Source organism: Maniola jurtina, chromosome 9 (assembly GCF_905333055.1).
Source record: "Maniola jurtina chromosome 9, ilManJurt1.1, whole genome shotgun sequence".
In the NCBI taxonomy this organism is placed as follows: Eukaryota; Metazoa; Arthropoda; class Insecta; order Lepidoptera; family Nymphalidae; genus Maniola; species Maniola jurtina.
In genome coordinates, this window is record NC_060037.1 from 7,405,589 (window position 1) to 7,423,386 (window position 17,798).

The window sequence follows — 17,798 nt, forward strand, 5'->3', positions numbered from 1 at the left end:
AAGAAATAAGTATTTAAATAAATAGGCCAGATATTAATAACTAATAGGTAAGCGTTAAATAGGTATATTTAAAGAATATAATTAATAAGAATTAAGTAGGTATGTAAATAGAATGTGTAAATATTTTATGTAAATATAACATTAAACATATCCTTTTTTTAGTTTCAAAGTTCCTATGTAGATTTTTCTTTTTAAGTAGGTACGTATTCCTCGACGAAAATTAAGGTTACCTAACTACTTATACTTAAGTACTTATAATATTATTTCTTTTTTCTTAATATTTTTAACTCACCATCCTACTTCTAATAGTCCTTAAAATAAGTACTTACCCTAGCTATTTAAAAGATTAAATTGTGTTCCAAGATTTATTGAAATACCTTTTTTTGTAAATAAACGAATAGTTGTTAATTAGTGGCACAAGTATTAATTGATCTGCTTAATATGTATGTAAAACTAATAAAATTGAATTCACCGACATCATGAATCTTTCAATGAACCCTACGTGCAAAATCCTTAAATCCCAATGTAGGTAATTATTCTAGTCAAACTCGGTACTTTTTTACCAAAGACAAAATATAAAACCATTACCTACTAAATAAATTGAGCCTCAATAGCTCAACGGGTTCAACGAGCCTGGGTGGAGTGGATTGAATTCCGTAACGTCGGCGGTTCCAAAAGTTCAAACCCCACCCGTTACACTATTTTTTGAACAGCCGACCAGTTGGAATTCAATCCGTTCCTTAACCGTATGCATCTTTTTCTTTCGTGAGGAAAATCCGTCATGGATAAATACCACTGGCCACGGGGGAGCACAGTGGTTGGGTATGTCGGACTCCTACCGACTAAAAACCTCGCGAAGTTCCATCCCACCGTGAATTATTTGAAATACTACTTAGCATTTAGGCACAAATGCAAAGTAAGTTACTTACATATTTCTACTTTTCAATTAAATACTTAATGAGAACGATCTCGTATTTCATTTAAAATTTTCATTTTTACGGTAAAGTATTTTGAAAAATGCTAAATACTTTGCTGTAAAGTATTGCCAACATGACCTATCAAATAAAATAATGTTATACTATAAAATGAATGAAAGTTGCTCATTGCTCATTGGGCAGTGGGCACTCCAATGTATAAAATGTATGTATTTAAAGGATGAGGATATCTACGTAACTACGAACTCCTTTGTTAATAAATTAGGTAGGTAGGTAAGTCTCATGTAAGTAGTTTATTTAAAATTTATCTTTAGAAAAACAAAAATTGAAAGTTAATAAAATCCGTCACACGTCCAGACGTCTGAAAATAATGTAATTATATTTTATCACTGTATATTAATTTTAAATAAATAACATGAACAATAGAGATAAAGCTACATCAATTGCATGCGTAAGTATGCTGTCCTGTCATTCATAAACAACTTTCCTTTCATTGGCGTGCATTAAAGTTATTATTAGATCGCATTTATCGATGAGTTACATTTGATTGACCACATATTATATACTACCTACTTAGACTTATAATGTAATTAAATGCCTACCTAATTAATTGATTATTTTATAAGCCAAATTATATTTGCAACCAAAAAATATTTTAGCAACTAACTACGTGCCTACTTAAAGATGGTTGAAAAACAATATAATTAACTGCATATAGGTATTATAATAAATAGAAAATTAAATCCGTTAGGTCAATTTTTTTGGTATAAAATGTGGACTATGTCACTCGGGCCTTTACATGCCTTTACGACGCATCGATTGACACCTCATTCATCAAAATGGGCCCAGTAGTTTAGGCGCTACGGTGGAACACACAGAATCTGGATACAAACATACACACATACATACATACATATACTGCTAAAATCATAACCCTTCCTTTTGGCTTTGCCACAGTCGGATAAAAATTGTTACAGGTGCATGATATAAGCTGAACGACTCAACTCGGTTCTCTACTAGAGGTTATATGTAAGGCACGTGGTCGTAAAACTGAAAATCACGAGTTCAATTTATGCTGTGGATATAATATATGTATCTGTAAAAATGCCGTCCTCGGCGTATATACCTACCACAAAATCTATTTCCATTTCACAAGTATAAACCTCTGCCCAGCTGCTCGTTACTTCCTCCTTTGATTAGGTAATCGCAATGCGATATATTCAAAATATCGTGTACCTACCTACCTACTTAGTTTATATCGTATCTCAATTCTCTTTTCTCAGTGATGTTAAAAATTACTCGTTATATTCGTGGAATCCATTGAATACTTATTCAATTTTCATATTTTTTTTATTTCTCAGCGATGTTTGATGCCAATTTTAAAATTTACTCTGATTCGTATAATCCATTGAATAATAATTAGTTTTTGTTAATCAACTATAGTTAATCAATGCGTAAGTACTGAGAAATACCTTGGTAGAGAACAATAGACAATAACCCAGCAGCGCTATTGGGTACAAATTGGAATACAGAGGTGTTAAATTAAAATATTTTCATAGTAACTTTTTTACACTTACCTATTCCTAAACAATGTCTTTCGCAGTAGATTTGTTAGCTTTCACTGAATGATGAATTATAACTAGATGTACCTATAGAGTTATGGATATTCAAATAAATTATTTATTAAGGAAAACTAGCACTTAACAAACTTTAGATTTATCTTGCAAGGGTAAGTACCAATTTTAGCATTCAGGAAAATTAGACAATTTTCCTTACTGCTAAAACGGTGACTGTTCATAACTTAAAATCCGAAACCCGGACCGTTGTGGTGTGATTGAAGGACAAACCAATACACCAACAAACAAACAAACTTGCGCTATGGGTAGTGGTTCTTTATAACTATGTATTGGGTATTTTTAGCCGTTTGGCTCGTTTATGTTCTAAATAAAAGCGCGCCTCCTACAGGGTTAACTTTTAAGCATGATGAAATATTAATTTTCATTACCTTCTTCGTTTACCAACAAATTGTACCCTATGCTCGTACCATCGTACCTACGTCTATTTTCTTACATTATACCTTTCCTTAGAAATTATCCGAGGAATTATCATAATATGACAGTCGGTAGCAGTAGCTAATGTTATCAATACACACAGATACACAAGGTACACAAAGTTATGGAAAGTCCATTTCAACTATAGTAATGAAAAATACCAATATATATAATGTATGTAATAATATCATATCAATAGTAAATGGTTTTATTTTACCAAAGAACATTTTAGAGGACAAGAGTTAAAGTTTATAAATAGATTTCTAGGTAATTTTGATATTGATTTTATTAGGTACCTATGTATAGGTAGCTCCTATTTTTAATCTTGAACATAAATTTTCGTGCGTAAATATCGCATAATTATATGGGATGTCGAATTATGGCAAACATTCCCCCGGAAGTTAACGCAGTGGTTATGTTATAATAGCCATGCTATAGTGTAGCTTTTCAAGTTGACGTCAATTTTTTTTTTCCAACTAAGCGTCAGGCTTGTGCTAGGAGTAGACCTACGACAATAGTGCAACGAGCGGGGTTTGAACCGTCGACCTTTTGGTTGTCAGTCCACTCCTTTACCGGTTGAGCTATTGAGGCTCTTAAAAAAAATTTATGTAGTTATGCTAAGGTGTCATTCTGCATGAACAAGGGCCACGGAAAGCATTATGATTTGAACATTTTCATATAATTTGACACTAAATTATCTACAGTTAATTTTAATTTGAAACATTGCCTAAAACAATATTATTAAAACAAATACTTAAAATACCTAATTATTTTTCCGAGTTCTGACACCAACTTAGTTAAGTATGCTGGGTATTTAATAATAGATACACATATTTTTTGCTTTAATAATTTATTAAATAAGTCGATATAATAATGTACAGAGACCACCAGCGCTTAACATAAAATCACAATACAGAAATATTGACTAGCAAAGGAATAGAAGCTACATCGCTCATAGAGTCGGTGGCAATACTCGTATCTGTCTTCACTTTCGATCACGATGAATTAGTTCCAATAATTCTTCTGCAATCGGAACTACCTTTTGCGTCGTCGCGTTCGAGGTCTATGTGAAGACTGGGAACTCCATTCTAAGCTAAGATCGCTTGAAGAAGGCGGAGTTTCCGGAAATTGGGCATCCGAAGTCCACCGGCACGAAGCGCATACAGGCTTCGGCGTTTCTAGTACCTTTTCTGTCTTTTCTTTACCATACGACTCCAGAATATGCTTGTAAGCGCACTCCAGTGGCTCGGGACTGCGTCCACGCGCAGCACATAGCCGCAAACGAACACAGGCGTTGCAGTATCCGCAAATATCGCCACGAAGAGCACTTCTCACCATTTTGACTGCTGAGCGTTGACGCACTTTATACACTACTGTGCGATTACTCCATTCGGTATATTTATGCGCGCCGCGACGCCGACGACAGGCGTACAGCACGCGCCTGCCGATAACCCCGCTCCGGCGCCAGTGTTAGCGACCGCTTAGCTACGGCCTTTGAAAAAATTGTCTCGCTCTCTGTGGAACTCAGTTACCCATTCCGTTTATTATCTCGCTAAAACACTCAACATTCTTTAGACGCAATAAAACTGTTTTAAAGTGCAATAGGTTACAAGTAATAGATTTTTTATTGACAGTAATAAACAATTAACTCGCTAATAAATCATTTTAACTTGACAGGTATAATCGTAACTCTTATTTATTGTAAAGAACATTATATCTAATATTATTAAGCATAGTTGACCCTTGTTCCATAGACAAAATACATGAATGTGTTTTAATATAGGCTCCCGACCCATATTATGCATGCGAAAGAGTGTTGGTTTGTTGTTTGTCCTTCAATCACGTCGCAACGAAGCTACCGAAGGTCATTTTTGCATGGGTATAGTTAAAAACCTAGAGAATGAAGAGTGACATAGACTACTTTTATCCCGGAAAATAAAGGAGTTTTTAAAATCTAAATCCACGCCGACAAAGTCGCGGGCATTAGCTAGTATTAATAAAATATTTACTTAATAATATTTAAATAAAAAATGTATAATAAATATAGTGCAGGTTAAGAAGATTCTTTTTACAGATAGGTATTTATTTAATGGATCTAATTTGAAACATATTGGGGATGCTTAATGTGACTGAGCAACTTTCATTATTATGAAATTTGATTTGTGATGTTGGCAAAACATTACGGCAAAGTATTTAGCATTTTGCAAATATAAAATACGCCCAGAAAAGTATTTTAAATAAAATATGTATCTATGTACCTATACAAAAAACTTTTCTCAAAAAAGTATATAAATAAAAATACGAAATAGACATAGTATACCTAGTATTTTGTATTTTAGATAAGTCTTTGGCGGTACCTACTGTTCTCCTAAACAAGTGTGAATTAAAAATTTAGAACACCTCCGACAAGTGAAGGTTACAGTAACTAGAAAGGAGCTGATAACTTTCAAACGGCTGAACCGATTTTCTTGGATTATAGCTAAGACCACTCTCGATCAAGCCACCTTTCAAACAAAAAAAAACTAATTTAAAATCGGTTCAATAGTTTAGGAGCTACGATGGCACAGACAGATACACAGACACACAGATACACACGTCAAACTTATAACACCCCTCTTTTTGGGTCGGGGGTTAAAAACCATAGCTTTCAATTCGGACGATCAACCATGCATGACGAGTGACGATAGGATATAGGCGGAATTTGGGCGGACGGGCATATCGTCCGGGCCGCCCACCTCGGTGCCAAAATCTGAAATGCAAATTCAATTCAAAATACGTACGTAAATAATTTTGTTAAATTATTTTGTATTTAGGTGTACCTAGGGCTGGTATCTACTTAACCGGAGCAAAGCTGCAACGTGTTCCGCGACCATTCAGATTTTTTGAATCGTGAAAACATTGGTTATTGGTCTGTTCAAGTTCAACACCTTTCCGCCCATCAACACTTTGGTGGATACAGGATACAGCTATGTTATTTTGCGTACCTATGTATCTACATGCTACTATTATTAGGAATCTATACCTCAAAAGGAAAAAAGGAATATTTTCCTTTTTTCCTTTTGAGGATCACTTCGATGTCGGTTGTTGACCTATGTTGACCTAGAATCATGAAATTTGGTAGGTAGATTGGTCTTATAGCAAGCAGACCCGAAAACCGTGAATTTGTGGTTATATCACAAAAACCGGCCAAGTGCGAGTCAGACTCGCGCGGCGAGGGTTCCGTACTCGGGTACTTTTTCCGACATTGCACGATAAATCAAAAACTTATTATACATAATATAACATTACAATATACAGGACACCCTTTTATATACCATTCCTTTTGATATACTTTGAATGATGAAAACAGTTTTTCTCAGCGGTGGCCCTTCATACGCGCTTCTCCATACAAACGTATTAGGCCTTCCCTAAAGAGCGCCACCACACCCGATCCTCAGCCTTTCTCATCCAGCCACTTCCCGCCGGCCGCTTAATATCATCGGTCCATCGTGCTGGAGGGCGTCCCACACTACGTTTGCTTAAACGCGGTCTCCACTCAAGGACTTTCCGGCTCCAACGGCCATCGCCTCTACAAGCATAGCCTGCCCACTGCCACTTCAGCTTGCTAATAGTTTGGGCTATGTCAGTGACCTTATAATTATAATTACGTATTATTAAAACATATAAGCTACTGTACCTTACCTAACTGAATTGCCAATAATATATTGATCGTTTAATTAAAAAAACTTTCCATTATCTGCAAAAAGCTGTCCGATAATGAGCGGGTTTTCGAACATGATACTGCGAAATGCGATGTCAATAATTACTGTATTCTATTCCCGATAACGTCAATATGTTCTAGATCCTTAAACTAGTAATCACCAGCTACGCAACCTCATTATAAGCTTTGAATGCGCATTATTGTGTAAATAATCATTTAATTATCTTATTCCCACGTCTATCTTCAGATCGAGGCTTATAATTATTATGCTTAAGTAGGTAGGTACTGAAGCCGTGATAGTTTAGTGATAAAGACGTCCGCTTCCTGTACGCGAGGTTGGGGGTTCGATCCGTGCACGCACTTCTAACTTTTCAAGTTATGTGCGTTTTAAGAAATTAAATATCGAAGGAAGACGTCGCGCGTTCGTAAGAAAACCTGCATACCTGTGAGTTCTCCCTATTGTTCTGAAAGGTGTATAAAGTCTGCCAATCTGCACATGACCAGCGTGGTGGACTATGCCCAACCACTCTCATTCGAGAGGCGACCCGTGGCCAGGAGTGAGCCGGGGATGGGTTGGTCATGATGATGAAGTAGGGTACTTACTTATTTAGCTATATTTAGGTAGAATCTACCTGAATACAAAAAATATGAGGGTTTCACGCAAGTGTTAACAACAAATGTAGAAACCAACTCAATCGGATGAACGATGCTCGAAAGCATAGATAAAGAACAAACCAACAAACGACCACACAAACATTAATTTTAATAGTGCGCATAGATAAAGTGTTACTGCTGAAGTTAATAGCTTAGATTTTAATTAAAGCACTAAGTTTTTATATTCTCGCGATAAACTGAGGGACCAAAGATCATAAGGGCACGTTCATACAGACATTTTCTAGAAATTGTGTATCAATCCAGAACGGACTACCGATGTCCGATGCCGTTATCAATAAGACAAGGCACAAACAAGTCAATGCTATTTATAAGACCCTGCCAGATGGTTGTCCTTAACTTAGGTCTTGATACTGCCATGATAGGTACTCGTAGGTGATCGGTTGAATTGAACTGACAAGATGACATCGATTTCCCTTTCATTTAACAGGGCTCTCTCCGTCACTCGCTTCATACGATCGTAGTTCCAATTTCATTTGAATATTAAGCAACCAAAGTCCATGAAATTTTGCAGACATATTCTAGAAACTAATATCTGTCTGTGGTGTTTTAGATTTTTCTAAAAATATGTAGTTTTAAAATTACAGGGGCTCAAAGATTTGTATGTAAATTTTTAAGACCGCGTAACTTTGAAACCGAATATTTTAACAGAAATCTGGAAAACCACAGACATAGATATTAGTTTCTAGAATATGTCTGCAAAATTTCAAGGACTTTGGTTGCTTAATATTCAAATGAAATTGGAACTACGTTTGTATGAAGCGAGTGACGGAGAGACCCCTCTTAAAGCTCTGAAGCAAATAATTATATACCTACCTATTTAATTACCCAGTATTTACCCATACTTGAACATACATATTTGAAGCCTCGATAGCTCAACGGTTTGAGGAGCGGACTGGATTCGGAAAGGTCGGCGATTCAAACCCCACCCGTTGCACTATTGTCATACCCACTCCTTGCACAAGCTGTACGCTTAATTGGAGGAGAAAGGGGAGTATTAGTCACGATTAGCATGGCTAATATTCTTTAAAAAAACCGGCCAAGTGCGAGGCAGACTCGCGCACCGAGGGTTCCGTACTCGGGTATTTTTTCCGACATTTTGCACGATGTATCAAAAACTATTACGCATAAAAATAAATAAAAATCTGTTTTAGAATGTACAGGTAAAGCCCTTTCATATGATACCCCACTTGGTAGTTATCTTACCTTACACACTCACACAAGTAAATAGATAGAGACAGGTACAGCCTGCTGACAAACGACGGACAGACGAACGGACAGCGGAGTCTTATTATAATAGGGCACCTGTTAGCACCCTTCGGGTACGGAACCCTGAAAAGTGCAAGCGCAGCAAGCGCGTTTTTTTAATATTTTTACAAAAAAAAATGTAAATTCAAAAGCGAGTGTTCTGTAAAAACATTTTAAAAAGTTTTTACAGAATCGACGGTCAAGAAGACATAGCGTAAGATCACGAACACTGGATAGGTCAATGTTTTTATTCACAATCGTTTTTTTGTAATTTGATAAAATTTTAAGTGCAGATGTTAATTACATGTTTTTGATAGTAGTAAATACATATAGCTAGGTACGTATGGTAGGTACGTAACGTATGGTACAAATATGATAAAAACCGGCCAAGTACGAGTCCGACTCGCGAACCGAGGGTCCCGTACCTACTACAGAAGAGGTAAAACAAACGGTAAAATTCCATTTATTAACGAACAGCAAAGAACTTTGATTATATACGTTTATTGTTAACATCAAAAAAACTTTGCTAGTTAGAACGTTGGTTATATTTTTCCTGCAAAATATACCACGATATGTGTTTGACATTTTACACAATAAATCAAAAACTATTATGCACAAAAATAAATAAAAGTCTGTTTTAGAACTAAAAGGTGTCCCTTTCATATGATACCCCACTCGGTATAGTTATCTTACTTTCAAATTTCAAAAACCCACGATTTCCTCCCTTTTTTAATTAAGCTAAAAATAATTTTCGATTTTTTTTTATTCCAATGATGTTGGACCACTATTATGCACTACCGTTTCAAATTTCATGCCGATAGCTTTAATAGTTACTGAAATAATCGGCTGTGACAGACGGACGCGGACGGACGGAAAGTCGCACGCAAATAAGGGTACTATTTTTACCATTTTGGTACGGAACCCTAAAAATACGTTTCGCTTTCGTGTAACCTTATTGTTTCAACTTTCTGTCAGAGCTGGTATATGCCGGCTCCTGTTATCGGGAGAGTATATTGGGTATTTCAGTGTATGTAACTTGAAAAACATCTTTAAATAAAGTATAACAAGAAAACAATTCTAAAAATATAACAGCTACTTAGTGATATGTATTTGTTCAGATATCATTATATAAGTGGTTTGTTTTTTTTACAGATTTCCTGGCTATCAGTTCGGAGTAATTATGAGTATAATTACCTTCCTTTTATCTTAGTTGCGACCCCAAATTGTGATCGTAGGCAGATTATTTATACAATAGGTACCTAACTAAAACGGGGAGATCTGTAGTATCTACATAATATTAATAATTGTATTCAACTATCTTCCAAGTGTTTCATATAAAGGGACTACTAAAATAGTTACTTAAGTGGATTAATAATATAATTCATAATATATTAAGGGCTTACGTCGACTTAACACGTGAGTACAACCGAAATAATCTATACATACTTCCAATATATGAAGTATTTCAGTTTAGTACTTATTTCCAAATATTTGAATTAAATATAAGAGGTAGAGTGATAAATGGGTAATCGTAGGTAAGTAATACGTGCACACGTGCCTACGTGGTTTTATATACTGACCGTGACAAGAAGACTTGCTAAGTTAAGTGACCTCTTATCATAATAAGTATTTTCTACTGCAAAAATTCTTATCAATTTCTATAAAATTATAACTAGGTAGGTAAGTAATTAATAAAATACGCGCAGTAATGGTCTGCGTGATTCATAACGTCTCCAAACTAAGAAAGGGAAATCATGTCCGCCAAATAATAAGTAATTATTGTGACGTCCTAGATAACTATAAATATATTTTGATTAAATATTTTTTTAATATATTTTGTAAATGTCAATGAAAATATTATATTGAATCAAATACATTTCTAGCTAGGACCTTACAATATGGCGGATACGATTTCCCTTTCTTAGTTTGTACGCGTCATACTTGGTTCAGAACTTTGAATTACTTTAAGTAATTAGGGACTTATACTTAATTATTGTTGCTGAGTAATAATTAAAACTTGCAGAAGTACTCTGAACAAGTGTAAATTAAAAATTTAACACCCCCGACAAGTGAAGGTTACAGTAACTAGAAAAGAGCTGATAACTTTCAAACGGCTGAACCGATTTTCTTGGATTTTAGCTAAGAACACTCTCGATCGGCTACCTTTCAAAACAAAAAAAAACTAAACTAAAATCGGTTCATTAGTTTAGGAGCTACGATGCCACAGACAGATACACAGATACACACGTCAAACTTATAACACCCCTCTTTTTGGGTCGGGGGTTAAAAATCACCTTCACTGTGTAAACATTCGCTGCGCAGCAATAAATAATAATTTGAGATTAAAATACGCAGCTAGCAATATTTTAACAGAAACTAATTTATTTATTTTCCACTGACCCCATCATTATTTATCAATCAATACAGCTAAATAACATCAAGTTTTAACACAATAAACTAAAACAAATAACTAAATATTCTTTCAAAATTTATTTTACTGTACATAATTATTTTAATATGAAAGAATGGTAAAAACTAAAATATTTATTATTCTAAAACATAATTTTTAAAATGAAGTAGAAAATTCTTTCTTCTAAAGGTTCCGTACCCGAAGAAGGGTGCCAACGGGACCATATTACTAAGCCTTCGCTGGCCGTTGGTCTGTCTGTCTGTCTGTCAGCGGGCTGTATCTCGTGTACCGTAATAGATAGAGAGTTGAAATTTTCGCCATATGTGTATTTCTATTGCCGCTATAACAAATATACTAAAAATTTCAAAATAACCACTATGAAAATTATAAAAAATTAAAGTTTCGATGGTACGGAACCCTTCGTATGCGAGTCAGACTCGCATTTGACCGACTTTTTTCATTCAACTTAATAAAACTGGGTGAGTGCGTTTGGATACCTAAACAAGCAAGGCGGGGTCCCGTAGCCATGTTACTTGTAGTTACCAAAAAATTTTGACGGTCATTATTTTATTCAATAAATATTAGTTTCTTTTAACCGTTCAGAAACCTTGTGTTTCGACAAGCACCTGAACAGATTTTTTTAACAACCCTAAATATTACTACAACTAAACATACATGCAATCAGAAATGAGGAGATCCGTAAGAAAACCAGAGTAACCGTAAAAGCTCAACGGGTTGTCAAGCTGAAGTGTATAGCATTTTGTATAACATTACACACAATAGGTACTTGTCAAGGTAGTAACTGCCCAGACTCTGAAATATCCACTCTGATTTTTGCTCCTGATCAATTTCTGTATAGACAATGCTTTAACTAACTGCAGTGAAACCTTGATATAATTGTTGCATTACTACAATAGAAAGATTGCTATCATTAAAAAACTCAAACTTGAAAGTTTGGATTGCTGTAAGAGATCATCGAAGTGAATGTACTGTTGTTTAGTACAGTGGACCCCCGGTAATCCGACAAACGTTTTGCAGGGCAGTGTCGGACTATCGAATTTGTCGGATTATAGAGTACTGCGTAGGAACCCCTATAGTCTGGCGTTTTTTACAAAAGAGTACCTTGTAATCCGACAAATTAAAGATCCAATGATAAGATTCTATATGTTATACATACTTACTCTGAAATACAAGTCATAGGTACTTCACTATGTATGCCAAAAGTAAATCACATCACATCACACTAATACTATAAAGGGGAAAGTTTGTGTGTATGTGTATATGTATGTATGTGTGTGTATGTTGGTTACTCCTTGGCTGAAATTAAGATTGGAGATGGATTTATACCCTGGATTAGCACATAGGCTACTTTTTAACGGGATTTTTAAAAAACTTACATCCACGCGAACGAAGTCGCGGGCATCAGCTAGTTCAATAATAAAATAGACTTGTCGGATTACAGGGGGTGCCGGATTAGACAGGGGCCGGATTATCGGGGGTCCACTGTATTAATATTATAAATTCAACAACTTCAAGTGAGACTATCTGCAAGGCTATCAAAGAAATCATTTCTGCCGGGAACATTCAAGGACTTCAAGTAGTGGCAAAATCTATTTTTCCGTTTCACGTTTGAATCTGTTCTGTTTTTTTCTATCCTGCATATAGTTCTGCATGTCGGCCAGTAGTCCAACGCGGTGGCGCGGCGATCTAACACGGCGGACGAGTTTAAATAGTCAGAAAGTGTGAAGTGACGACTTACTGTCTTGTCTCTTTTCCTGGAACATAATAATTAGTACTATCAGAACATGATGGAAAATCGAAGCATATTAGCTTTATTTAGATGTCTAACTTTCAAAAATATGAAAGACTAGCTGATGCCCGCGACTTCGTTCGCGTGGATGAAGGTTTTTTTAAAAATCCCGTGGGAACTCTTTGATTTTCCGGGATAAAAAGTAGCCTATGTGCTAATCCAGGATATAATTTATCTCGATTCTAAATTTCAGCCAAATCCGTCCAGTAGTTTTTGCGTGAAGGAGTAACAAACATACACACACACACACATACAAACTTTCGCCTTTATAATATTAGTGTGATACGAACCTAGCTATAACACACACCTCGCAGACAGTCTTTTTTCTCATATGAGTGTACAGGACAGTACAAGAGTGAAAATGCAAGGCAGTGCCTTTGGCATTTTACATATGAGTGAACAAGTGAGAGTACAAGTTTTTGAACTATTACTAAAAGATGAGGCCCGCGACTCCGTCCATGCAGTTTTAGGTTTATAAAAATCCCCTCTTTCAGTTGCTATGATAAAAGTAGGGGTTTTTTGTTTAAAAAAATGCATTATGGTAAATATGACTAATATTCCTCTTTCTTGTCCAACTACTAAGCAGGGCTAAGAAGTGATACAAAGAGTCCAACAAGTTGGAATTAATATCCATATACCATCTGTTAAATTCTGACTAACCCATCTGGTGGTCCCATAAACTATTGAGGTACTAGTTTATCAATGTTAGCTAGCAAGTTCAATGAAAAAAAAAATACTAACCTTTGATCACTCATACTGGGCGTTGGAAAATTCAAACTATTTCCGCATTTAAACACTCTTTGGGCTTCAGTAATTGTGCTTCTGATGATTACATCAGATATTTCTGCTGTAACCAAGGATGACTTTTTGTAACATTCAAAGTTTTCACTGTCAAATAAGCTGGCATTCTCTGAACTATACCATGGTCTTGTACTAATATTTGTACCTGTGCCTGGACTTTTATGATTGAAATAATCAATTGCTGATATTGTATCTAAAACGTAAGCTAATCTATTAAGTCTCTCTGTAGCGTCTTGGTCTGTAATACAGTGCATGTTGGTTGAGTTCCCTTCACTTTCTTGTATTTCAGTTTTATTACAATGTTTATAGAGCCTTGGTAAGTTCCACCAGATGTTGAAAACATCCAAAGGGCAGCCAACGTGTAATACTTGCAAGTGGTTATCAATATTAGAATCTACTTCTTTATCATTAGATAAAGATGGTTCTAAACTTTTAGAATCTACCCAGGACATACTGGATTCTTCGTCATCAATGTTATGTTTGATCTGAGAAAGTGCAAGTTCATCTCCTTGATTTATGTGTTTATTAGAGTTCATATAAAATTGCAAGCAATTTATTGTTTTTCTTATATCTCCTCTATAATAATCCAACAGTTTAGCCCCTAAACCAGTGTAACATTTTCCCACATCGGCTAAGCACATAACATCTAGCCAAGTTCCAAGCATTCTAGACAAAAAAGGGTGCATATGTAAAACTTTTCCATATTGTAAAAATCTCTGTAAATGTGGACAACTTAAGGATGATGTGACTAAGATGACAGGCCGTTTGGAAGATTGAATCAACTGTGCAATAGCTGAACAGAAGCCATCATCTTGTTCAAAAATTATATCAGCATCATCTATTAAAATAAGAGACATGCCAGTTCTGATGCTCTCTTGACTTGCTAATGTTTGTGATTGACTCATTTCACTTGTCTTTAGAGAAGATTGTTTCGACTTTCCATCTGTGCTGTGCTTTCCATTATTTATCTTCTTAGGCCTGCCACGTTTTTTTATTGTTATTGATATTATTTCTTCCTTGAGTTTTTGGGAGTTGTCAGAGCCATTTCTTCTTCGGTCCACTTTATGAGACTGTGTAGCTTCCTGAAGATCTTGCAACATAATTTTCCCAGTCCTTTTACTACTAGCATTAACTTCAATAACCTTGATAGCTAACTCTGAAGCAACAGCATATACACTGCTAGTTTTACCAGACCCTGTTTGTCCCGTCAATATAAGTATATTATTCACATTTCTATTGGTATCTCTACTATCTGTATCTGAATGATAGAAGTCAGAAAAATCAGAACTATCACTTGCAATTTGTTTAGCTTTGAATACATTTTCAGTCCATGTCTCAAGCCATCTTTTCAATTCTTTTATACTTTCAAAATTTCCAATGATCTGTTTTGATGATGTTGGTTTATATTTGTCACACCAATTTAATTGGTCAGGATTTTCATTACTTACATCTACACATTGCCCATTTATTATTTCAATGCTATTATCTAAATCTGGATAAATGCAATCTTTAAATTCTCCTTTGCTCTTACCACGTAGCAAATGGTACGTTCGGTAAACTGGAAATTTTGGATAAGCACATTTAATACTTTTTAAAACTTTTTCAGGTTTAAGTTCACTAACATAAACACTGAAATTACAAGCTTCTTCCAGAGTTAAAAAGTTTTTAAATGAATATTCATTTTGTGTAAAATATGATTCATCAATCAAATCATAATTTGAACCATTAAACCAGTCCTTTTCTTGGTACGAGTTTGTATCAGGTTGGCTTTGTTGAATATGGACTACAGAAGGAAACATATCAAAATTTGTTTCATTCATGGGTTTTTTAACTTTCTTTTTTAACTTTTCTGGGACCCCACTTTTCAAAAAATTCTGTTTAGCTTCAATATCTGCAGGAGAAAGTTGCATTTTTGCCACGAATATTGGTGCCAATTTCATTTTCGCTTTTTTGTCATTGGTATATTTCGAGGATTTTGATGAGAGATTATTTGCATCTTTTGTGTGATTTAAACCTATTGTCTTGGTTAATTTCGACTTATTTTTACTTTCATCTTTTTTTGATATTTCTAAAACAGAATCTTTGGCCCCAACATTATTTTTTTTGGTTATGTTGTCTATCGTATTTACCATTTGCTCAGTTGTTTCAACGATTTTAGATTTAAGTGACGGTTCACTGTTCTTTTTCTTTTTTGGAGTAAAAATATACAATTCTTCATCAGAACTAAACATTTGCGCATCATCTGTATATTTTAAAGGTTTTTTAACGTTTCTTTTAGGCCTACTTTCAATATTAGATGAGTTCAAATTGTTAGTTTGTAAAGGTGGCGAGCCCTCATCTTCAACATTCAAATTTCGTTTTCGTTTAATTCTTTTGTGGTCATTAATATGTGATTCATTTGAATCATCAATTGTAAGTATTTTGTTTTTGACAGTTTCTGAAGTTGTATGTAATTTTTCAGTTAATTTCAATTTTTTCTTTTTCTTTTTACATTTTGTATTCAATTTTACTTTGATAATGGAATCATTATTTTCCTCTATGCAATTATTTTCGAGTAGTTCAGGGTCATCTTTCGGTATTTTCTGAAAATAGCTGAGCATGTTTTCTTTTTTCCTAATAGACGGAGATAACTTTTTTTGAAATTCAATGTCTTCTGTTGGTATTAACTTGGATTGTTTACTGTGATCAAAAATTTCAATTGTCTCATTAAAAATATCACATAAATTTAAAAATTTATTTCTTTCTGGTTTTGTTTTTAGATTACTCTTCTCATTGGAAGGCTGGGATTGTTTTGCACATGCATTATTTGCTTTTTGTTCATTTTTTATTGAGTCAGTTTTAGTAACCATTTGTTTGAATGTTTCTGCCCTTTCCACTAATTTCTTTTCAATGATTTTGTCTCTCAATTTTTCAATTTCCTTATTCTTTAGAGATCCTTTAGACTCAGCCATTTTCTGGAGTGCTAGATTTCTTTTAGCCTTTATTTCTTTTCTCTCTGCTATTTCTTTGAAATCTTGTTCTTCTATTTTATCTTTACCAGGTGAATTGGTACCAATACTTTTATTTCTAGCTTTCATCATCAACTTAAATGCATCTGTGTGCTTCTTATCTCCAACTTCCTCAGCCAAAAGGTTTATGTCACTCTCTTTATTGTGAGCTGTATCATCAATAATATTAACTAATGGTTTAACTTCAGTACAAATTTTCTTCTTTCTGACCATTTTGATAAGGTAATTTCCTTGATTTAGTTCTTCTTGCTCGATTGTGTTATTGTTGCAATTAATTTTATCTTGATTGTTAGGTGATTTAATCCTTAAAGATTTAACTAAAATTTTAGAAACATCTAAAATATCAGGATCCTCAATTCCGTCCTTTCTTAATTTGTATTTTTTTAATTTTTTCTTGAGTTCTCTACTGCATTTAGGCTTAAATATATTTTCTCTCGATTTTAATACACGTTTGTGTTTATTTTTTACAAGAGAGTAACATAACGCTCTGTTGGCTGTTTCCTGAGCATCAACAGTCTCTAACGATTTGGACATCCCTATCCTGCAAGTATCAATAAATAAAAGATGAATAGTTAACTAGATATGCACGTTCCACTATAGTAATAAGTTGGTAAATTGGCGAAAAGTTAACAAAATGCGTTTATATTCATTGGTAGTCATACTAACCGTGCATACTTCCATGTAAAACTATTGTATACAACAAATACACAGGTACCTATCTTATTACACAGATAAATTCCAAAACAAGGTGATTATTCTCTCTTTAACAATTAGATATTTATTATATTCACTGTGATAGGTAGATTTTATCCGAAAAATTTACACCAAGCAAAATTGGCGCCCAGCGACATCTTTAAAACACAGACACAGTTTTTAAACGTCAACACGAGTCACTGCGACTCACGACCGAAGTTGGAAATCATAGACTAAAGGTCGATGACCACTGAAGTGGACATTTACAAGTACAATGTACACTGGAAGAGATGTGCCACACATTTTTGTGCCAGTTTAAAGTTTCCCACCAAGCATACCACCAAGAAATATAATTCACAGTTTTAATCAAATGGTCTTCGTATTGTCAGCTATATGTCATCACTAACACAGGTCCAAGCACGCTCTCATAACGCTTACTTACTATTGCTGTCGCCTGTCAGCGCAAAAAT

The 17,798-nt window shown here is 34.7% G+C and overlaps 1 protein-coding gene across 2 annotated transcripts; it reads right to left on the reverse strand.

The window, feature by feature from the left end:
* Positions 1–11,347: 11,347 nt before the first annotated feature.
* Positions 11,348–17,489, reverse strand: LOC123867942 (ATPase family AAA domain-containing protein 5). Of its 2 annotated transcripts, XM_045910268.1 has the most exons (4): positions 17,302–17,489; positions 13,568–17,176; positions 12,518–12,791; positions 11,348–12,000 (listed from the first exon to the last, which is right to left on the reverse strand). In XM_045910268.1, the coding sequence occupies exons 2-3, from the start codon at positions 17,167–17,169 to the stop codon at positions 12,548–12,550; spliced, it is 3,846 nt and encodes a 1,281-aa protein (XP_045766224.1). In that variant the 5' UTR covers positions 17,170–17,176; positions 17,302–17,489; the 3' UTR covers positions 11,348–12,000; positions 12,518–12,547. The 2 variants fall into 2 exon arrangements, with proteins under 2 accessions (XP_045766224.1, XP_045766223.1); XM_045910267.1 differs by having other exon boundaries at positions 11,348–12,791.
* Positions 17,490–17,798: the final 309 nt, after the last annotated feature.

Excerpts from the sequence above, each read along its gene's own strand:
- LOC123867942 (XM_045910268.1), bottom strand. The coding sequence starts at position 17,169 with ATGTCCAAATCGTTAGAGACTGTTGATGCTCAGGAAACAGCCAACAGA. Across the intron at positions 12,792-13,567 it reads CCCAGTATGAGTGATCAAAG|GAAAAGAGACAAGACAGTAA; the intron begins GTTAGTATTTTT and ends ATTATGTTCCAG.